Source organism: Plectrocnemia conspersa, unplaced genomic scaffold, assembly GCF_051122295.1.
Source record: "Plectrocnemia conspersa isolate PC_06_02 unplaced genomic scaffold, ASM5112229v1 ptg000004l, whole genome shotgun sequence".
In the NCBI taxonomy this organism is placed as follows: Eukaryota; Metazoa; Arthropoda; class Insecta; order Trichoptera; family Polycentropodidae; genus Plectrocnemia; species Plectrocnemia conspersa.
Genome location: NW_028277168.1, coordinates 504,348 through 529,145, shown reverse-complemented (window position 1 = coordinate 529,145; position 24,798 = coordinate 504,348). Strand labels below are relative to the sequence as shown.

At 31.1% G+C, this 24,798-nt stretch overlaps 1 protein-coding gene across 1 annotated transcript in view; it reads right to left on the bottom strand.

Moving 5' to 3' along the window:
* Positions 1–24,798, bottom strand: part of LOC148235539 (atrial natriuretic peptide-converting enzyme-like) — a 36,010-nt gene that overhangs the window by 7,689 nt on the left and 3,523 nt on the right. Inside the window, exons 2-9 of the mRNA XM_088184104.1 lie at positions 8,739–8,853; positions 7,381–7,606; positions 6,574–7,314; positions 6,297–6,446; positions 6,030–6,209; positions 5,829–5,961; positions 2,934–3,086; positions 950–1,165 (exon numbers count right to left, since the gene is read on the bottom strand). Of these exons, the coding sequence (XP_088040230.1) occupies positions 950–1,165; positions 2,934–3,086; positions 5,829–5,961; positions 6,030–6,209; positions 6,297–6,446; positions 6,574–7,314; positions 7,381–7,606; positions 8,739–8,853 (1,914 nt within the window). The remainder of the gene's footprint in view (positions 1–949; positions 1,166–2,933; positions 3,087–5,828; positions 5,962–6,029; positions 6,210–6,296; positions 6,447–6,573; positions 7,315–7,380; positions 7,607–8,738; positions 8,854–24,798) is intronic.

Genomic DNA, 24,798 nt, shown 5'->3' with positions numbered 1-24,798 from the left:
AAATTTTGACTAATAGGAAAGCGCAAAAAACAATCATCTCTTATCAGAAGTTAAAAATTCACGTCAAAAGCAATAAAATCGCGTCGGCGCCGTTGCAGTAGGAACGCTCGGTAGAGCGTTCCCACTGCGAAGTGATAATTGTTTTTGCGCCCCCATATTGATCAAAATTTGATTTGAATAAACTTTGACCAATACTCTTATATCAGAAGTTTGTGATAATATCGCTTAGGATAGCTACAGAATGATCTAATTTGAGTTACCTAAAATTTCAATACTGTAAATCAGACAGCTGTCAATAATCACGCGTGTTCAAAGTGATAAAAGTCAGCTTACAACAACACATTTACGAAATGGATCACTCAACGTAAATATCAATGTTTTATTGAGCGAAGAATTCGCAACTTAGTAAAACATTTTTAAGCAAATATAAGCGTTGGAGATAGGGTAAGGCCTATGCATTATCGTGGCGTTTGTTCAGCTGAGAATATTGCTGCTGTAAGTGAAAGTGTGACTAATGACCCGGAATTGTCGATTCGTCGGCGTTCGCAGCTTTTGGGCTTTTCTTATGGCTCCCTTTGGTGAATTTTGAATTTGAACTTGCACTTACCGTATAAAATTCAGATAACACAACAACTGAAGCCCAGGTACCGTGAACATCGAAAAATTTACGCAGATTGAGGGTTAAAGCAGCAGGAAGATGATGCTTATTTTAGTTTTTTCTATGAGGGGGGGGGGGCAAATTCTGGGTAGTCAGTGCTCGTTTTTCTTTTTTAATATTTTGATTTCATTAGGATAGTATTTTATTAAATGGCATGCATTTTTCTGGCCAAATTTAAAGAGGGGCAAATGCTACTTGACCCTTTTCCCCCTAATGACGTCCCTGAGAAGCTGATTAAGATCGTCAGAGGAGCTAACAATGAATAATAAATGTTAAGAAAATATGACTTACGGCAGTTTCTTTCGTCTTGTCCCCACGGACAGTCGACCTTCCCATCGCACAGGTGACTCTGCGCCATACACCTTCTCTCTCCACAGTGGATCGTTCCTCTTCCGCAACTCTTACAGTTGAGCTCGTCAGATTGGTCCAAACAGTCCACGTGTCCGTCGCATCTCCAGTCGGCCGGTATGCATCTCTTGGTGTCGCATTGGAATCCGGTGGGACAAACTGTGAAAAAAGACTCGCAGTTCAATTCCCCGAACGATCATAAACATTCCCAGGGAGAAATATATTGCGTCCTGTCTATGTATGAAAAACGATCGTAAATAACACTAATAGGCTCGGCGGGTATAATAAAAACACCATCGAAAAATATATCACTTTTCGACCGTTCCCAAGTGCTGGACGATCCAATTTCATCTAAGCAGTCACCAATGCGATATATCGGGTATAATTCAACTCAAAGGTCAAGTTTCTATGATTTATATTGATTATTTTTAAATTATTGTACAAGATTTTTAATCGAGAGATTGGAGTAAGTACAGTATAGAGATTTATCGCTTTAACTCGCTAAGAATACATAGTTAAAAAAGTAATTCATGTTACATAGAGAAAACGTGGCAATCTCCCATGTTTCCAGTAAACTCTTAATCTCAAACACTTAACTCTGAAGTTGATTATTTTGAGTTGGTTCTTAATATTCTAAACGCCTCACATAATAACTTATGATATTTTTTGCTAAGAATAAAATTAAAAAATATATGTTTTAATTACACTCTTTAAATATGTTTTATTAATAAAAATATACTTTACATACGCAAAAACTAAATAAATAAAATTAAATTGAATATTTATTACAATATTTTTTTTGCGAATTAAAAAAACTAAAGCTAATGAAACTATAACTAAAGTCAGTTCACGCGTAACTCATTTATTTATTGATTAAGAATAGGTATTTACTGATTTATACAAATGTTTGATTGTTGCAGTCTAAGGAATATGCACGGAAAATATAATTATTTCGATATAATGGCGAGAATAGTTGCTAAAAGGGTTGAGCACATTGGGAGTAACATCAATAGGCAATTAAATAGCATAGCAAATAATTTTAGGTGTTTTTTTTTTACTTAGTGATATCCAAGCTTAAGTAAAATTATATGAAGCGCATTTTGCTAAAAGTCAACATTTTGTATAATTAAGGGGTTAGGTAAAAATAGTTAAAATAATATTTTTAGAGACTTCTGCAAATAGTTTGGTACTAGATAAATTACTGGTTTTTGCTTCATTGTTTATTTGAGGAGTCAATACTATCTTTGAAGAATTAGGTTTGATAGATAGTCTGCATGGAACAACTACAGATGAAAATATTTTTATTAAAGCTTAGAAAACGGTACCAAAGTAAAATTTTAAGTGAAATTATCTAAAATTTGTAACATTAGATTGTGGTAAAAATATGCGCGGAAAGGGTTGAGATTAGTTTAAAAAAATATGAGACTTGTGAAAATGCAAAGTATTCATAGATTTTCATTATTCAATATATTATTTACTAGCAGGTACTTTGTATGAAACATATCATCTATTATATATTATTGAACCAGTTGTGTTATTGTCAGTTTCGTGACTCTTTTTATCTAAAAATTATTTAGCAGTATCTGTAATTTATAAAAAAATGAAATTGTGAAAGGAATTAGTACTTCCTTCCCGGAAGTCCATATTGTTTGTCAAAAGCAATAAGTTCGCTGTTAATAGTATATTATTAACATATTTTTTCAATTAGTATAATAAGGGTATCAAAGGAAAATATCACTTTGATATTATTTCCAGTGCATGACCGTGCATAAATTTAGTAGAGGCTCCCGAGGGTTTATCAACCCGAGCGACGGTCTGGGTCGGTAAACAGACACGAGACTTGGTCTAATTGACCCTCAAGGGATTATATTCCTTTCTAGAATAATGTATCAATAGATGCGGCGTAATATATCGATCGGAACCATACCTGGCTTCTGGGCTCTCTGTTTTGCCTCCCACACTTCTCGATTTCCTAAGCAAACGTTAGTATCCACAGACTCGGGGAATATGTCGCACTGCAAGTACTCGGGCATTGTCAGACCGAACACGTCCAGGAAGAATCCACAGCGTCGCATCGTTTCTAAAAAAACAAAAACGTCAATAATGTCAAAATAGTCGTTTGAGCTAATACTGCATTTTATATACGGATACTACAACTTTGCAGCTTCTTTGGAGAGTCTCACTTGACAACAAGTGGTTATATATCGATATAAAATAGGGCTCTTTAAACTTTTTGAGGAGCGAGTTAGATTGAAACTTTGAAATGTATGGCGAATCAGATGAAAAATATATTATTTTGTTGAAACATATGAATATATCCTATATAAAAAATTGTAATAAAACCCATATATATATATATATATATATATATATATATATATATATATATATATATATATATATATATATATATATATATATATATATATATATATATATATATATATATATATATATATATATATATATATATATATATAATTTTTATATTGAAATAATATAATTAATATGTTTTTAATATTTTTTTAATAATAATTTTATAATTTTGATTTCATTTTTTCATATTATTTAAAAAAAAATTAAAATAAATGAAATTTTATTTATATTACTGAAAAATACACATTCATAAATAATAACATGTTGCATATAAAACTAAGACTGATAAACACGTCACAAATCTATACCTACAAAATAAAATTAAAACTGATTTTCATACCGTATTTTATATTTTGTAAAAATTTGTTACAAAATTTTGTATTACACGAGTATCAAATTATTAAATTTTTCAATACGGTATTTTTAATTTTTACATATGAAAAAATCTCTTGATCGAAGACACGTGCTGTGCGGCGGGCGGCAAAGTCAGTATCTAATCACGATGCCTAGTGCAATATTTTAATATAACACGTTTCAACTTTGATTAATAAAAAAATTAAAAATATTATTCGTGTTTATTTAAAAAAAATATCGTATATTTTCACAAGTACACGAAGTGTACATCACCGGAGCGAGCAGATTTTTTGCACCGTAAGGCAAAGGATGAAGAAAAATGCTACTGTTGACGCACTCCTCAAAAAATTTAGATATTATAAAATGTCAATATACTTATATTTCACTCGTAAAAAAGGATCTAAGAATTGGCTAAATTAATTTTATGAACACAGAAATTTATACATGTAGTTTTTTGCTGAAATTTTTATTGTGGTATTGAAAAGGTGATTATGAAAATAAAGTTAATCAATTAATTTTATTATGATATAATTTTTTTTTAATATTTATTATTTTTTATAAGATGTATATATTGTAATTGAACTATTTTACGAAATACATAAAAATATCAAGGAAAAATTAAATATATAATATTATAATTTAAATAAACTTTAAGATAATATTTTTCATTTTAAGAAATGTAAACAGTCGATTAAATTATATACAGATCATATACATTTATATATACACACAGGTCCGTTAAGTGAGCATGGCTGGTGCATCACTGCCGAAATATCAAATAGTAAGTCATCAAAATTTGAATTTCAATACATATATATACTTTTATATTAAAATTATCCTCATGATATTACAAAACCTGTTCAAAACGAGATATTGTCATTTCAACAATAGACTGAAATCTGATATTCATATAAATAAAATCGCCATATATATTTGTATTTTGAAAGTTATAATCTTAACGTGTAAACATGGCAATCCTGATTTGCACGAGCGAGCTCTTTGTTCGCATTATAATTTTCTCGAATATCTTATATGTATGTATGTATGTATGTATGTATAATATGTACATATTTTTGTTGGGCAAATGATATGATGAAAACGCGGATACACGTTTTGTTAAAAGCGAACAAACACTAGAGAACGAATTTAAGGAAAATCGTCAAATTTCCATTTGAGTTTTCCGACGCTTAACGAAGCGCTCAATTCAGAGTGTTCCACAAGAAATATCTAACGTTATATTCAAGGTATAATAATAATAATAATAATAAAAATATTTATTCCAGTTTTAAGGTAATCCATTTAAGGCGCTTATTTATTATAACGATATAACAGTATTTTTTGAGCCAGACTGACTGTTTAAAAATGAAAACTAACAGATATAGTATGAACAAACCTTAAAGCATTTCTACTTAAAAATTCTAGTTTAAATTTTGTTTTATGAAAGGTAGATTTTTCTTTTTATTTTCTCGAGAAGTTTGTATAGTGAATTTTTTTATTTTATAAGAAAACTTATGTTTATAAAAATAAATATATTTGAAGTAAATATAAAAATAGGGTATTTATTTAGATGCAAAAAATGGAGAAATAAAATATATTGTAAAAGTATTCAAAATTTCTTTAGTTATAATCTAGTTAAATCATTTTTATGAATACATATATTAAAATCAAAATATTTAAAATATTACGGATCAGTCCAGTTAACAAATATTATTTTTTTCAGAAATGTTTTAAGAAAACAGTTTATTTGTGACATGCTTGTTACAAATTTCGTTATGACTAAGAGATGTATGGCTCAAGCCAAGCGGAAATTTTTTGCTCGGTTGCTCTTATACTAATGGCTTCCTTGGTGCACAGACATGGTGGTGAGCCAAATATAATGCTATTTAAAAGTAAAACCATCTTGAGTAATTTATTTGGTCCCTACATACATGTTTTTTAAAACATGTATACAATTTAATATGCCATTTATTTTAATATTACATATAAGTTTAATTGATAAGCCACATATTCTTAGCAATGATTTATTCTATTTAAATTAATTTAAATATTAGAAATCTGAAAAGAGAGGAAGCTAAATTTTTTTATTAGTTACCTGAACATAAACTCCTGCATGGCCTCACCATGTGTCCGAGAGGTCCACATTTTGGGACGAAAACTGAACATAAGAATAGCGCTGCGAGCTCATAGCAGCGAACGTCGACAACAGCATCGTATATTTCTAGTTCCTGAGACAAAAAGTAAAGTTTAACAAATATCGACCGTTGATTTGGCAGGAATTGCTGAATGGAAATACCTGTTGTGCATCTCTTTGACCGAAGTGTCCTATGTAATTGGGGAAGACGGTGAAATTATAAGGTACCCTGTGATATTGGCAAAAGTTGACAATGACCGGCAGGCAGACTCCCGGCGCCGGATTCCTGGGGGTGGGCAGCGCCGCCAGCATGGTGTTGGTCGTGATCGTCTTATTCACCACCTTAACGACCACCCATACCAAAAACCAAGGAGTTCATGAAGCATATTTGACGGAAGCGCGAGGCGAGGAACAGTAAATGGGACCAACCTGGATTGCGGGGTAGGCTCTGAAGTAGGCGGCCATTCCGCCGGCGATGGCGATGAGGGCGACTGCGTTCACCAGCACCTGGGCAGAGCGGAACTTGAACCGGCCCTGCGTCACGTAAGCGTTGGACGACCGTCGCATGTCACGGATTATCTAAATTTCACCGCTTCATAGTTAGACCGATCCGTGGATCGGTCTCGGGTGAAATTTTTGGGAAGTCGAGAAACGGTCTTGCGATCGTTTCTGGATTTCACTTATGATATTAATTTATGATATTTACCTTGTGGTGAAGGGACATGTTGGATCCGTTATGGAATCGCACGATGGTTTGAAGACTGGCTGGGGTGGAGGCGCTCTTGGTCAAGGGGGAACTGCCTTCGCCTTCGTCTGCAGGTGGAGGAATCGGAGGTACTGCGGAAGATCTGCCGCCTAGGCGGTTCGTTTTGCTGCTATGGTGATGCGGGAGCAGCGGAGCTTCCATGGTTTTAGTGGTGTAACTGGGAGAAGACGTCTGGCTGAAGCTGTCGCTGGATATGCTCGAGTCTTGCCTCACAGAAACTTTGGCGGCGTTTCCTGCGTTTTGATTGGCACCTTGCACCGACGACAGCGGCGGAGGAACGTTGATAATTTTCTTGGTCGGGATGGAATCTTGCGTTTTGCCGTTTTTTTTGTATTGAGGCGCCTTGTTTTGAGACGTTTGTTCGCGTTCGATCGGGTCGTCTGCGTTTTGCTTCTTGGGCGCAGACTGGCCATCTCTGGAACGAGCCGGTGGCTTTCCCGGATACATTGTATACAAGTGGCTGTTTTTGTCTAGCGGTGGAAGGTGTCTGGCTGGAGGGGGAGGCGGTGGCGGTGCGGGTGGAGGTATTCTCGCCGGAGGCGCTTGGGGTCCTGTTCGACGAGGCGGAGGCGGCACTGCAGGGGGTGCTTGTGCTTGCTGCTGTTGCGGTTGAGGCAGAGGCGGTTGCGCAGGTGGCGCCGTTCGTTTGGGAGGTATCGGAGGTGGAGGACGCTGCGTGACCTGAGTAGCAGAGAAGAGTTTAAGAATGGAAGAAAACAAGACATTTAGGATTAGTGTGTTAGTAACCTGGGGCGGTTTTGTAGCGGGAGGCCGTGAAGGAGGACAGTAAGGCAGGGCATCCGAAGGGCAGTACTTGAATCCGGAGGCTAGGGGTGGGGGCGCAGGGGTGCAGTAGCCCGAGTGCGCCGAGTGTCTTCTCGCGGGGGCGGAGGCGGGAGCTGTCGGACGCAGCAGCGCCAGCAGGCCCCGCTCCCCAGGCGCCCCCACCGCCAAACTGGCTGCGCGCGAGCATCTGTCGAAACGCAATTTAGCGTGATTGGTTGTTAGTGTTACGTTGATCCGACACGCTGTTAACCGAGTGATTCCCAAAACAATAATTTAAAAAGCTCTACCCCAAAACCCTCTAATTGAAAGTAAGAGTGCAATATTTCCTATTGTTGCCGCTGGTCTTTACTGGGATATGTTTATATGTATTATATTGTGTGATATATTAACTTTTCTAACGGTAATGCTAGTTTTATAGCGTAGAAAATTTATTTTTTCGTTGTTCAAGTTGTCATTATGGTGAGCTCTTAATATGTGATTAATGAGGCAGAAAAGTGAAAAACCCCTACAAAATTATCTGGTTTAGTACTTTAGATTTTTTTTTGTTTATGTAGGTTCTAATAATCGAGCCGTTGTTTTTGAAAGTGGTATAAGTCCAGTTATTCATACATTTATATTATTAGGGATTTGTGTTTGAATCAATCTAAAAATATTGGCAAACGGTAATTAATTCAGGTAATATTTATGACAGCAAAAATACGAATTTTCCAGTATAAAGAGAAAGTACAGTAGTGAGGCTACTCTACAGTTGCAGGAAAAGGGTTACATATAATACAAAAATCATAAGTTTTTCATTACTCAGCAACACGTGCTTCCTTGGATTTTAAAATAAACATATCTAACTTCTAGGATATTTTAAGAAAATTCAATAAACACTGAAATAGATAACCTACCAATATTATATTATATTATATTCACTAATTTCGAACTACCAGATCCGATAGAAATTAAATAATACTAGGGTTTATGTAATTAGCTTATTATGAATAATTTTTAAAAAGCAGAAAATGACACAAAATTATTTATTTACTGTTGGATCCAACAAGTTAACTGCATATTATTTTTATTAAAAATAAATTCGCATACCAACAATGAATTTATTTTAATACACATGATACAAATTAATTAAATTGCACGTAATTAATTATTTAGACGTGTAATATTGAGCGATTAAAATAAATAAAAGTCATTAACCAGTCGTCAGTACAGCATACAGTTGCATTATTTTCGGAGAGATCGTCTGCATCTTCATTGATCCAGATCATAATATGCGCCTACGTATCTTGAAACTAATAAGAGGAGAGACATTTATGTTTTACCTTGTTCGGCTGGCGTCGAAGTCAGCGTCTCCGGAGTCACCTCGACCGACGGTATCAGAATTTAATTGCTGTCCGACCATGTTGCCCCCTTGGGCCCATGCTACCGTCAGCCAGTCTGTAACAAAACATACACGATTAAAAAAATATATTCTACATACTTTTTTACAGTAATAGGCAATTGAAAACCAAAGGTATAATAAAGGTTGGATTATCATTAAGCACACTTTAATGACAATGTGTGTGGTCTAATTTTTCATAACAGGTTGTTAATAATGTTTGGGAAATTTTCCTTTTCGTTGTTCAAGTGGTCTTAATAGTGACTAATACCGCAGGTGATTAAAACCCCTCACATATACAATATAAGTATTTTTTTTATACATATATGTACTTTTTCAATTGTGTTTAAAAAAATATTTATTATGTAGTGATTTTGAGAAGGTATTTGATAAGGTTTGTCATAGCTTATTAGTAAAAATATTGTCAGACTTTAGTTGCCCAGATAATTTAACTTGATTATTCCTGAGTTATTTGAGTGATCATAAAGAGTTCGTATTAAATGATGGCCAATTATCTAAGAAATAAGAAATACTATCCGGGAGTTCCTCGAGAGTGCAATCTGGGTCTTCTGCTCTCGTAGTTACAAGTTCCAGTTTTATTCTGTATTCCGATTATTTGAATTTTAGTGATATAGATTTTCTACGAAGATGTGCTTTCGTCAACTGTCTATCCTTCTAGTGTCGAAAAGTGCAATATTGTGTCATTTTCTGATCTCATTTGCCATCAAATTATTTTAACGACCTCGGTAGGAATATTCTAGTTTAAAAAAATTGTACTAAAGATCTCGGAATCACTTTTAAGAGCAAGTGGAGATGTATATCGATTTTTGAACATTAAAAAATTGAATTTTAAGAAATAATAAAAATAAAAATCTAATATTAGTCATCTTTCTGAATGTTAGGGCCCAACTGAAAGAGAATCAAATTAATTATGGTTCATCGACAGAAAGGTTAATTTGCGTTTGAGGATCAAATGATTCGCATTTAACATTGTATTGACATTTCATTAGTACTAATACCCTTCAGATTATTTTCGTAATTATTTAGAGCATTCGTTCATTTGACCAATTCTAGAAACGAGCAATCTTAATTAACATCGATTACGAATATCGTAGGCGGCAATCTGGATTTAGTGATTCGGAAAATTCCTTTAATCACATCCCATCAACAAAATGTAGTCAACAAACAACCAAACAGTTTGTGAGATCGTTATTTAAAAATGTTTAGTAAAAAGTGGAAGATAATATGGAAATAAACATTTATTTTCTTTTCCTTTGACATTGACGGTTCACTTGATTTTCACAATAAAATGTTTAAATTTTTTTAAAGTATATTTTAAACGACTACCTTATTTGTTCCAATACTTATTTAACATTATAATTCTTATTGATTCTCACAATACTCCTCTCCTAGCAATTTAGTATTTCAAAATTAAATAATAGGCATTTGTCACTAAACATTTACAAGCCACTAGACTAGAGGCATTGAAAGCTATTATAAATATTTGTTGTAAATTTAATAAAGATAAAGCTTTGAAAATTTGATAAGTCATAATCATTAAAGTAGGTGAATCGAATGTTGCTTATCGATTATGCTAATGATTGCTGATATTCCTGACTATTCTGTCGTTTACAAAGCGTACTAAATAAAATAAAATAAAATATAATATTATCAATATATCAATTGCTGAATTTTATAAAATACATATTATTATATATAGCCAGCGGTGAAAGAGTATTGTGATATTTTATCTAAAACGTGAGTAAAGAAAGAGTATTGTAATATTTTATCTAAAACACATATATTTAAATCTAACTTAAGATATCAACTAAAGAGACTGCTCTAATATAACATTTTAATGAAAGCAGTATTTTAAATATTATTATTCACGATATATGTATCATATGTTTAGCTTACTTTAATATATATAAGGTTCTATATTTCTTATATATTAAAACATGTGACATAAATAAATAAAAAAGATCGACAGTAGCAAAAGTCCTACGTTTCTTATTATAAGATTGGAATAGTGTAGTCCGTAGACTGGTAACTCAGAGGCCGCGGATTCAAGCCACGACAGCAGATTCAAATTTTATTTTTTTTAAATTAATAAAATCCGACATTTTTTTATTAATAATAAAAATATACACATGAATTTAAAATAAATTATTTAGATGTCACTGATTCCCAGATTGAAAATTTTGGTGTTATTCGTCTGATTGACTTAATAAGTAAATACAGATTTACTTCATTGTAACGCATTGGGCTTATACCTGTCAGATTAAAAAATAAGCTGTTACAATATAGTATGTGTGATCACTCAAAAATGAACGACTTATATTATTTAGCAGTCTAATACTACCGGTAAAAATCAATAAAAATACGCAACTATCTACTCCAGAGCTATTGAATGAATTTAAAATAAAAAACTTAAAAAATGACTAATATATAATAAAAAAATAAAACGAAGCAAAATTTAAATTTAAAGAGCAAAAGTACGTCCGGCACCCGCACGCCTGAAAGCTGTGGTACTAACGATAGTGTGAAGCCGACAGTTAGTTTAACTATATTTTATTAAATAAATAAAGTTATTATGAGTATATTACTTACTATATTTGTAAACAATTACTTGTAAATATATGTTCTAAATAAATTAATTATCTTGTTTAAAGTTGAATGATCAACAATCCAATTTGCGAATCATAAACCACAAATAGTTACAAACAAATTACCTTAACTAAGCTCAAATTTCATATGGACCATAGTGTTTTTCAATTTCTATAATGCTAATATTTTTAATTTTTTTAAGCAAATATTTAAAAATAAATCTAAAGCCTGTCTACAATTTTTAGCTTTTATTTAGAGATTGTATATTTCTTTCGTGCGTTGATCAATGAAAAAGTGATTGATAATATATCTACGTAGAATTATTTTGACATTATTTGATGTTCCTTGTCTTCGTTTTCGTATAAAATTATCAGGAAGATTTTAGCTCTTCTGATAGGTAATGGTTTTGGTCCCAATAAGAAGGATTTATGACCGATTGCCTGTCATCCAGTAGGGTTCACCCACTATTTAGTGTCCATTTTATATCGAATAAAACATGGCGGTGAGTGGTAGGGCAAACCGAAAGTATTCGAACAATTCGCTGAATAATTCCAACGGTGGCACAGAATGAACATTATTCGGTAATGGCACTGATTTATGGAATTCGATCGTTGTGTGCCAGAAACTAACCGCAAATTCCGCCAAAACAATAAACGTGCGCGGCCAATTAGCCGAGCGAAAACTTTGAGAATTTTTGAACCACCCCAAAATCCCACAATGAACAGATTTATGACCTAAGCAAGGTTTTGGCGTTTAACAAACGAGCAACAGGCTTAATTTTATTTTAATAAATATTAAAAAGCGGGTGTGTAAACTCAAAGTCGGTAAAGAAAATTATCGTTTTTCTTGATATTCAAAAATAGTAAAGTACTTAAATTATGTATTTTCCTTCTACGACAAAACATTACTGTGGACTTTTATATGTTTTTTTACTTCAATCTCTGTCTATTGCTTGATGGGAATTTTTATATGAAGGATCCTAAAATTGCATCTTTAGGAGTAACAGTAAATAAGTCTAAGATTTGATAAATGATTTAATATTTTGATTTGAAAGATTCTACAGTTCAAACGTTAATTTATTAATTTAACTAAATTTAAGCTGCAGAAAGCTGCTCCTGCAAACACTATCTTGTCCAAGCTTTTGAGGATATGTTTTACAACTCAACAGTAGAATTAGAAAATTTAAAACATAATTATTCATTACGATTTTATTTTAACAACGTGCTCAATAGGATTGTTCTTCATTATTTTTCATAAATTTAGTTAGTAAATTTATAAGCTGGTAGCTAAAAGAAATCGCAGGTTCCGTATCCGATTTATGAATAATTAATAGATCTAATTTCCTTTACAAAATTGAATTATAGACAACAAGTAGTCAATGAAAAAATTTCAAAAACACTATTAGGAATGAGCTGTACGATTGGGAAGTCAAAAATTATTTTTATTTTTTTAAGTAGCACTGTATAAATAGTAAAAAAATGTTTGCTCGCTTGGAATCATCGCATTGGCCAGACGATCGAGAATAAAAATACATTCTTTATAGAGCTAACATGGCGCGCTAAACTTATATTTATCAGGAACTAATCAATCAAGACTTTTTTATCACTTCGCTTTCTACTTGGAACACACGAGAGATACTAAATTAGCACCAAGCAAATCTATGCTGAATCGACTGAGATCGAAAAAAGCAGTCGTTTATCTTTGACCACCCGATAGGGTCCAACTAAAGCAGTCACTCAAACTCTAAGAGTGCAACTCGATATTCGATACGACTTAAAAACTACGTGACGTAGTACTACTGTAAATATATGTTTTTTTTATGAAAACCCAAACGTTAATAACTATATAATAACCTTTAGCAAATTAGGATATAATTATTATTTGCCGTTCACGATCCAATTCCGCCTTTGATCTGATAATGATGCGTGGTAGGGGTGTAAACCTTGTACACATCTATGGTAAACATCGATAATTATTAGCCTTAGAAATGGGATGAAATCTGACCGGAGAGTGTCATTATCAGATTAGAGAATAAATAAAGGACCGGCTGAGTGGAAGAATCGTTGAAAGGAACCACGCATCCATAAAATCGACGCCTAATTTAATTACATAATATGGAAGCTAGGTAGACTATACACCTAATAAATGAAATTTGTTTAGTAAACGTCACAGTAGAGTTGCTAGATAGAGTTGCGTCAGTCGCTGAATATTTTTTTTTGATCAAATAAGATATTAATGGATTTGTTGGTTTTACACTGCATCAAAGTTTGTATCTAGACTCGTTAAAGGTTCGAACCGAATCGCCCGACCCAATGAACCGAAAAGGGTTACTTACTCAAAAAGAGACCTTTACGCCCATCGGTTTTCAAGGAACACACATTATACTTAATATATCGAATGTGTGTGTTTTTTCAAGTTGACCCTGCTTTGTTTTATTTATTCAGAGATCGGTGAAGCGTAAACTTCGGTCTAAATCCAATTATTACAGCTGTCAGTTAAAAATATATGTACATGTTCATAATCCGCAAAGATTAACCCAAATCATACGCATTTAAATTTGTAAGCAAATATATTTATGTGTTCAATATAATCCGCAAAGGGATTTAATAATAATAAAATTAATTAAATAATGCTTCTGTGGGAGAATTATATTTGTTAATACAAAATATGTATTTACGAGTGTTGCTTTAAATTTATCATGAAATGTTTTATACCAAATAATGTCCATATATATATATATATATAACATATGTTAATATGATTTTAATTAAAAAATATTTTACTTAAAAATAAAGAAAAATATAAAGACGTTAAAATTAAAATATGAATATATTTGACACACATGTTCAGAATTTACACTGTGTGAAATTTTCATGTGCGCAATAATAATAAAAATCTATACAATTGTAGAAGAGTATGGATTTTATTTATTAAAATATTAAGCTTAATATTTTTTCTAAATTGTTTTTGTTTATAGTTGTTGTAATATTATCAACAAATGTAACGTAGAAGGCAACGGGAAACCACTAAAAAAATAATTGTATACGAATCTCAATACTCAAATCAAAATTATTAGTGATTAGGTCAAATAAGTGCATATAATATGTGTAAGATAAATAATATTTTTCTTCTCGCTTTAGAAAATTTTATAATATATTTTAGAATTTGTTAAAATTTCGAACTTTTGTTTTAATATAACAAAGTTTTATGTTCAAGAATACAAATCCAGTACTTCTATAGAAATAAAATCCCACTTGTCAACATATCGCTAAAACAGAGAAATTCGATTTCCTCGGCACGTGAAAATGGCTTTCCCTACTGTTTACATCGCTCTTCAAAGCATATCGTGGCTTTGAATGCACATTCAAAAATCGTTCTCGCGAATTTTATATAGCCTTATATAAGAAGGCAAATATGTTTTATATGAAATACATTTATGACATATCGCACGATAGTAAAATATTATTTGAGATTGAATTATAATAACTTTGTGCTACACTCCTGTATTTATTTTTCCATCTGTTGAGCCTGGTAACAAATCATTATTTTTTCAATGAGTTCATCAGTGCTAAAGTAAGGCCATTCATTCATTTATTTACCACACATTTTAGCATTAATTTCTCTTGCCTGTCGATGTAAGCAATTTTAAAGTAAAATTATATTTTGAAAATAAATTTGCTTACTAAGTAAGCATTAACTTAAAAAAATTGAGATTTTTTTTGGAGTTTTCGTCTAAAAATGGCTAACTAACAAGAGGATAATATTAAATACCAGAAAAACTAACATTTTATGCTAAAAAAAATACAAAAAACAATGCGTCTCCCAACATAAAAACCACTTTGAATTATGTTCATTTTGAAAATTTAACTTTTTCAAAGCGCAAACATATTTCGTTGCTCGAATGTACAAGCGATGCAGTTGGTCAACCGATTTCTGCATTTTTGTGATTTGCCAGAGGCGTTCCGAATCAAGAATATAATAGATCTGACACTCTGTTGCATAACAGACGATCTTGTGATTTGGTACGAAAGGGATAGAATATGAAATACTAAAAAGAAATTCATAATAAGGATCTACTCGTGGGATCTTAGCTGGAATTAAATAATGCATATTTACTTATACTTATATAATATGATGTACATACAAGATATATATCATATTTGGCAAAATTTAGCATTATCTGGGAAGGTTCACGTGTCATTTCGTTATCGACTCATATTTCATTTGGTACGTTACACTAAGCCGAGTGTGATGAACGATTGTTACACATGGGCAAATTTTCCGAGTGACAAATTATATAAATAAAATCAAACTAAGGTAGATGCATTAGGTTTACAATTACTTACTAGACTTTATTTAAGCCCTAATTTTTCATTTACTAATTTTATGATTATTTAAATAGCGCAATAATGATTAGATAAATCGATTAATTTGATATAATAATTTGATATGAGTATATACTGACTTTAACTGTAAACTTAGATTATACTAAATGGTATTGTTTTTTTAGATATTAGCAATTTTTATATTTAAAGATAACGTAAAATTGCTTTTAAAAAATAATTTTATTTTATTAAATATTTTTAATTGAATTTTATTATTAATTATATCACATATTATATACCAAAACGTCAGTACAAACTCAGGGGTTTATGTCGCTCACGAGTAGTCTCTATTATTTATAACTATTTGAAAAACGGATGCTAAACGATAAAATATATAGGAAATTAAATATATTCGTCTAGTTATTATTAACCGAAAAATAAAGTTTGATAATAAATATAAACGCAGTATGCAGTGGTTCTACTATATCTAATTAATCTACCATAATTAATTACTTTAAACAGATTTATTTGTATTTATTTAAACAGTATCTGTTATGCTTTAAAATAAATAAACCAGTAATTGAGAAAGTACACAGCTACACAAAATTGTCTTAGAAACATGAGTAATTTTAGAAATTTCTGCAATCACAGTGTTTTTACCAGTATTTTTTTGGTATGTCTATGACTGTTTTAAATAACATAAAAATAAGAAGAGCAATTTTAGAAAACAAAAAAAAAAAACAATTATACTGTAGACAATATAGCGGTACATCAGGAATGAAATTTACTAGTTGCGTTGATTTGATGAAATTACATAGACGTAAGGATATGCAACTGTATTTTTAGAGTCGGTTTGTGGAGATTTAAATTTTTTTTGAATTACGAATATATAACGAATAGTAAAAAAACAACCAAATATGTTCTGTATATTCAATTATACGGATTAGTATTTTAGTTACGAAAGTTAGACTGTCGAGGAAGTCGATTTATAAATATGACTTTTTAATCAGAAATAAATGTAGTAATATTTGTTTTCAATGTACACCCTTTAGATATAGCTTAAAATACATATATGTTTTAGCAATGCAGATAGTTTTAGTAAAATGTCAGAAAAACATTCAAAGAGAAGCAAATCAAATATGCAAAAGTTATTTGAGTTTGTAAATGATTAATATAATATTCTAAGAAATTGTTGCCAAAATTAAGTTTTTATTACACAGTACATAAAAGAGATTTAATAATTAAAACTAAAGTGGTTGTTATTGTATGCAATTGATTGAAAAACACACGTTAGGCACATTGGTGGTAAATCTCACCATGAAAATGCTAATTTTTCTGGTCACCGTTGCACACCATGGCGCAATACCATTAAACAACCATTTTTCCTAATCAAAAATATTATAAATTTAATTAAATAGACATTTCTGATTTCTATATCTTTTCAGTGATATATCACTAACACAAACATTATATTTTAAAACGAAATGCATTTAATAATAAATATTTTGATTTTTTTTTTTAATTTCAGGTAAAATGGATAGAAATTATTATTATACTACTAGCTGTCAGGACATCACTATCATGAGGTACCGACAGCTAGTATTTACCCTTTTTGTTAAAAATGTTTTTTCAAGCGAAATTTTAAAAATTCAAAGTGATGTAGTATTGGAATTATAGACAATATAATCAAAACTATAAATTATGAGTGTGCCAGTAAATGTTTGGTTATATGAATAATATATCACGGTTATTCTAACAAATTACCATTGACTTTCCAGGATCTAATATTAAAAGGCAAACAGCGATGATTCGGTAATTAAAGGTATACATACAAAAGTTAATTAAACATATTACAATGCTAGTAATAATGAAAAATCTCGTATTAGTGTAAACAAAAAGTTACGTTTTACCCAATATATAGTATCGTTTACAGCTAATTTTCAGAAGCAATGATAGATCTAATAACATTTACGTATGGCAAACAATTAATATATGACATATTGCGACAATTTTGAAGAAGATAAAGAGATGCCAATCTACGTGTTTAATCCTCTACAGTAACTTCCGTCAATTTTGTTCTTCGGTTGTCGTTTACATTTACTTTATGGATTAAATTAGTAGTAATAATGTGTTTAATGTTCACTCTTGATGAGAGTCTTAGTGTTTTAAATTATTTTTCAGAAATAATGATTAAACAATTTAAGGACCTATATGGCTACGACGTAGAATTGGTATATATAAACAAAGAGTGAATCTTCCCATGTTGAAGTCACTGTCAGCAAGTATTATTTTTTTATAAAGAACATACTACATAAGTTTAATGTAACTGAATATCTTTAATTTGGCTATTCCGAAAGAGGAATGATGGCACAGAGCAAAAATTGAATAAAAACCATGACGTATACATATTTTGCCACATCGGAATTAAAAATAACCCACTATTCCAGGTATGCAATCACATATTTATATAAATGTCGTTTATTAGATAACATCCAACAAGCTGTCCGCTGGCTGATATATAATATATAGCGTTCCCACTGCGACAGCGCCGATTCGATCGACATTAACTTTCAATCCTCATACATACTAAGTACCTGGTTTATTTGCAATTCTTAAAATCTAACGTATGTATATGTGCATTAAATCGGAAGCAATGATAATGTTATGTACTATAAAAGGAAAAACTCACTTTTCAGCCTCGGAACCCGGCGACGGGAATTCAAAATTTGAAGATTTCATTACGAATATTGTTTTATGATTGCTTATCTAATTTAATAAATGTATTTTTCTTATCCTAAACACATTATGTATATATTTAATTTTCATGGTTATAACACAGCTAGTTAATTTGCAATCCAATTATTTATAAAAGGAAAAACTCACTTTTCGGCCTCGGAGCCCGGCGACGGAAATTCAAAATTTTAATATTTCATTACGAAGTTGTTTTATGATTGTTTATCTAGTTTAATCAATGTATTCTTCTAATCCTTAACACATTGTGTATATATTTCATTTTCATACACCTAGTTAATTTGCAATCCGATTATTTATATTCAGTCAAATGACGAATTAATGAAAATAATTGTCGCGTACCAAATTTCATTATTAAATAATAATTGTTTGAAACTGTTGTCATGGTACTGTCCGCCATTTTGTTTTATATTTGAATGCCTATTTTTCATTGGTCGAAACAACAGAACGCATTACCGGTGCTTCGGAAAGCAACGAAAAAAATTCAAATTTTATTTTTAATATTATAATTAAATATATTTCCTTTGTTTACGTGTATTATACACCGTTCATACAAAACAATACGATTTACAGAGTAGAGAATTGAATGGAGAATGTTTATTTAAAGTTATGTGCGTTCGGAAGCGGAAGCGACGGCTTAGAACAATTATATAAGAAGATATCTTTTTACTATAATAATTGATAGTAGTATCTCTGAGTAAGTAATGAAATAAAATACTGGAAATTTAAAATGGCTTCAAAACATTTAAGGCATGACATGATGCTTTTGGACAGTAATGGTAAAACCATTTTAGTTATGACTTACATGCATTTGGACTTCTAGAGGTTAAAGCAATATCTTTTTTTTAATGAAATTCATATATGTTTTACATAATAATCACAGCGGCGCCTCAACGTAAAACAATAAAGTTATTGTTATTAAGCGTTTCAAAGCCATTTGTTGGGTGTAATTGTATTTTTGAAATATACAGAGCTCAAAACCATACAAGTTTTTGTTTGTAAAACGTCGCGAAGCCGAATTCGCGCTCGCAAAGAAAATAAACGACGCCTCATTAGTGTGCAGCGTTAGCGTTGTCGTTTGAGTGTGTGTACACGTAAAAGCGTAAAACCTACGTCTGAGTGTATGTAATTGTAACAGACTGTTCAGGAAATTAAATACGAGAGCACGGCTAAAGTCGGACGGCAGCGAAAGATTTTTTTATCATAGAGGAAATTGAATTTGTGCATTCAATCTTTCCAGTTACACGCATGAGAAGCGGGTGTGACACTTGGCGAAAATAAATAAAAAAAAACGATTAAAAGTATTAAATAAATTGAATTAAATATTTAACATGTCTGAAAATCTCATCTACTAATTAACTATTTTTTTATTTTTTATTTGTCTTGTCTGTCAGGTATGTCAGATGATCTTAATCGTTTAAGTCGTCTGGTGTCGTTATATCTACAGTCAAGTAGTTCGGTTGCCATTTTGTTTAGTCTCTTTATTTCATCTTTTATATTATATGTTAAGGTTGTTATGCATTACGTCATTAGGAACATATAAAAGAGTGTTGACCATCATTAGTAGAACCTTGTTTTAGAATCTCTGGATGATGGCGATGGTGGAAGCACACGCACTACCCCAAAGTTCAATCCCGTATGTCCATACTGGTTTGATAATTCACTTGTACTCTAGCAACTTGTTTTCCAGTGTCACCTGGGATCTTTATCACTCCAAGTTATTTCCTTTTAGTAAAGATATGTTTCCGCCATGTGAGCCTTCTGTCAAGATATACTCCCAAATATTTGACAATTTCTGAATCTATATTGGTGATCTGGAATAATCTTTTCTCTTCAATTATCGGACTTATTCGTTGAAGTAACAGTTTTACGAATATTTTTGATAGCACAGATAACAGAAATATTGGTCTATACGACGTTGTTTCTTCGAGTCGTTTTCCTACCTTTTGTGTCATTATTACATTCAGAATAATAATGTTTATTGTAAAAGTACTATCTAGAAAGTGGGTGCTTTTGAAGGCAATGTTCCTATCTTTTTTTTATTGTATAATATGTATAAAAAAGGACTAAAGGAACTTATACTTGAAATACATCTCAAACGACTGTAGTTTAGTTCAGATTAATTATTTGAGGCTGGTTTTTACTTTTTTTATAAATATATTCTTACTATGAGTTGGGTCCCTCAAAGAGAACGGGTTCCGGGAATTTGTCCACTCTCTCCCCCCTATTCTTGGCAGGCCTGTGTACATATGTATATGTGAAGATATTATTAAAATAGTGATTTGCAAAAATATGTTCGTTTTCGAGAAAAGGCAATTCGCCAAATTCCATGGGACATATTTGTGTGCGCGTGTGTATATAAATATTGTATAAAATAATGTCGTTAAGCCCCAGCTTGTGTCTACTTACGCATGCTATGGGTACCTTTCATGTTGGCTATAAATAAAAGTATAGAAAATATCAAATCACGTTTTTCGGTTACACGTGTAATGATATTTTGCGAAAAAATACGGGTAAACACCATTTATTGCAAATATAATATAAAAAAACGATATTACGCATTGGTTGAAATAACGCATATCCACCGACGATCAAATTCTGTATTTTTAAGCAATAACTGTTGATAACGATACTGCGTAATAAAAATATAGGCATTGGTAATTCATTTTGGGAATTATATAATTTTATTATTTCATGATCTTTTTAATTTGCTTTTTTGTATGTATTATTTTAATTATGTATTAAAATAATACAATGTATTGTTTTCGATCATCGTGACGCTTTAGGTCGCAAGTATTTGAATGACTAACATTTTTTTGCGATTTTATATTATTCTAGCCGGCCGGCGGCTTTATCTTTGATTTGGTGATTTAAGAACCCACTCCGATAAGAAGAAATTACGCATGGGAATAGGCAATACTAAACAATATTGTTTTTGTAAAGTAACGACAGATGCTATTGCCAATTGTCTCACGATTATTATTGACAGCCGAAGGAGCCTTAATTTAATTTGAATAAATAAAAATTGATTATAATCGCTTTTGTGAATAATATATTCACATATATATAATGCGCACTTTAACACTTTTTGTAAAAAACACTTTTACAAATGTTTTCAACGAGTTTAGAAAAATTTTAGTTTACACTTAAATGTGGATAAGATTCATTAAAACTTGTTTTTGAACATTATAAATCAATTATTTTAAGATTTTACTAATTTATGCAAAAATAAATATAGCACAAATAAATATTCTCCTGAGAATGCCTAAAGATTTTTTGGCGAAACATCGAGGCACAACGCAGTAAAAAGGGTTGTAAATGCTAAAAACTTTTTCATATAAAATATAGTAAATAATGACTTTAAAAAATATACAAAAAAATTGTAAGACTATTAAAATAAAAATTAGATAAATAAGTATAATAATTAAAGATTTGCAAGCTATCATTTAATATTGGCAAATGATATGTATTACTGCGGTTATTTTTTAACCATGTTTCTTAAAGCATATACAAAGATTTGTTTCGTTTTGGTAAAAGTCGAAAGTCTGCGTTGCAGAATAATCATTAACAATTGATGAACAAAGATGGGTGTCAAAACAACGGAGGGATTAAATCATTAAATCAACAGGTTCCAGATGATTTAGAATAAAAATTGGCAAATTTATGCATCTGAATATTTCGCTATTATGTCATAAAAGGTCGATCAACATTTTTGTCATATTAGCCAATAGGGTTTTTTGAGTATCTATCATAAAAATAAGAGGTTAGCGCGAATCAATACAATTAATATCATACATACAGGTCCGGATGTCTTTGTCGTGTCGCACGAGCACTATTAAGTCATAAAAATTAATATAACTTTTAGCCGCTTAAAATACTCGGTGACTCAAAAAAGCAACGGTTGAACCTATACTAGTAATTGCTCTGCGCAGCTATGGGGAGCGAGCCCTATAGCTCTCTCCGTAGGGGTTATGCATATAAAGGATACGCAATGCTCAAATATAATTTAAAATTTGAGAAACACTCGTGACAACACACCAAGACTTCAAGCAAGCTCTCTAGCTTTGACTCGCAGAGTTTGTAAAAACTTTATTTTAATTATAGAAATATATTTTAGATTATAGAAGAATAAATAAACAACTGCTTCTCTCTCTTCGCGCTAACCTCAAATGGAAACATGGAAAAAGGACGTGAACTTAATTTAAATTGTTGCAAAATGACACAAAGGCCTGATACAAAGGCAAATATATATAATATAATTCGTATTTTAATATCACAATGACTTGCAGACATTTTTATTAAAGTATGAAATTTACTATATTAATATATTGTCAATGTTATATTATTTAAGAAATACCATTATATTAAAATATAAATTATTCTCTTCTTGTTATATTAATTTAACATCAGAATGTAATAGGATATTTAATAAAGTTTTTATATAAAATATTAATAGCACAGAATATAACATTGAAATATATTATAAGTATTTAAGATTAACTATTAGGGTTTATTTTAATTTTATTTAATTCAGAAAAGTTATTATTATAAATTAATTATTGCCCCTTGAGAGATTCAATCCCACGGTATTTCAATTGAACAATGACTTATTAGTATTCCTATATATGGTTAGCTTAATTTGATGAGCACCGCGCATTTGTGTAAATGTTTAGTATAACGTAGCGTTTTTGTGTACATCAGAATTCTAAAATTTGATTTTATATTACAATGAAATTTTTAATTTGTCTGAATAGGGCAGCTGAGCCAGTCCTTAAGGGTTGAAGTGCCTTCGATAAAACAAAGGATCCTCTCGTCAGTTTTTCGCTGGAATTTTAAATAATAATTTATTATAAGTGTATTATCGAACTACATTTTTGTGTTTAAGAATAATTAGAACCACACGCCTACTTGTGCAAGTAAAACGCTATTTTAATTTTTACAATCGGCCTCGAGAAATTGGAAACGATGATCCTCGAAAAATTGGAAAACCCATTAATTTTTTATTAAGTTTTTTGCGCCTATCCGAGATTAACTCCATTATTGGATTCGAGGGAAAAACGAATTCGATTCTCCCGTTCCGGACGGGTATATTATTATATTTTCGCCCCCCAACGTAGTGCTGCTAATAGGCTTTGTGACGGGAGATATTAACGATAAACATGGGGCGGAAAAACCCGATTGTGAATTTTCAAACGTCCCACTAGGTCTTTCAATAGAGCAAACAGACCATATAATGATGCATTGTTGGAAAAGCTCCTTTTCTTGTCGAACAATGTGTTCGTGTTATTCCGAACGAAAATATAAGATAAACATTAGAGAGTCAATTTTTGATCAGTGAAGGGAAAAGATGACATAACCATCACAACATTTGATTTAAAAATCAATCAAGTTGAGTATAAATAGTAGGTTAAAACGTGTTGTTGAAATAATTTGATTCTTTACAATGTGATTTTATTGTATTACATAAACAGGCGTTAAATCAAATCGTGGATTTATTTATACCTATAAACGAAAAGAGCAGACGAATAATCACAAAAAATTATACTTTTGCGACGAAGGAAAAACCCCCTGTCACCCTTTAATCGGGAAAGTAAAACTTTTCTTCGGTCGTAATTTTTTGTTGCGAAATAATCTCGCTTTGCGGACGGAAAATATTTTTAATAAACACTTTCATGAAACGTGACAGTTGAAATTGTATGAAATGTACACTGGCAAGGTCTACAGGCTGGACAAAAAGACACGTTTTGAATTCTTTCGAGAAGTCGTATAAGGTTCAGATTTATTATATAGATTTTTAGGCAACAAAATTTTAATAGTCGATTCTTAAGTCAAATAATATACAAATATATTTGAATATATACATATATAAAAATACATAGTCTTTCGAGATATGACATTCAATAAGAAGGCGTTGTGAAAATATTACAGATAGTCTTAGTAGAGATATTTGAGGACTAGAGCTTTCAATACCAGTATTACATTTTATACCGGCAAAACTTGTTTTATTTATGTATTTTTTTATATAATATTTAAAAAAAAACTGTATTTGGTATTTTCTAAAACAATATACAAAACATACATTTTTTTAAATCAAAGTTCTGTAAAAAATGTATAATAATAATACAGATAATTTTCATTATTTAATCTAGGTATTTTATTTTACTAAAAATATTGAAAATATTATTTTAAAAATAACAAAGACTGATTTTTTCGTATCACCTTATAGCTTTTAGCTAATTAGTTTGTAGTATTCCTAATGATTAACTTGATTTTCATACGATAGTTTCAAGACTTGTGTTTGATACTTTTTAAAACGTATTT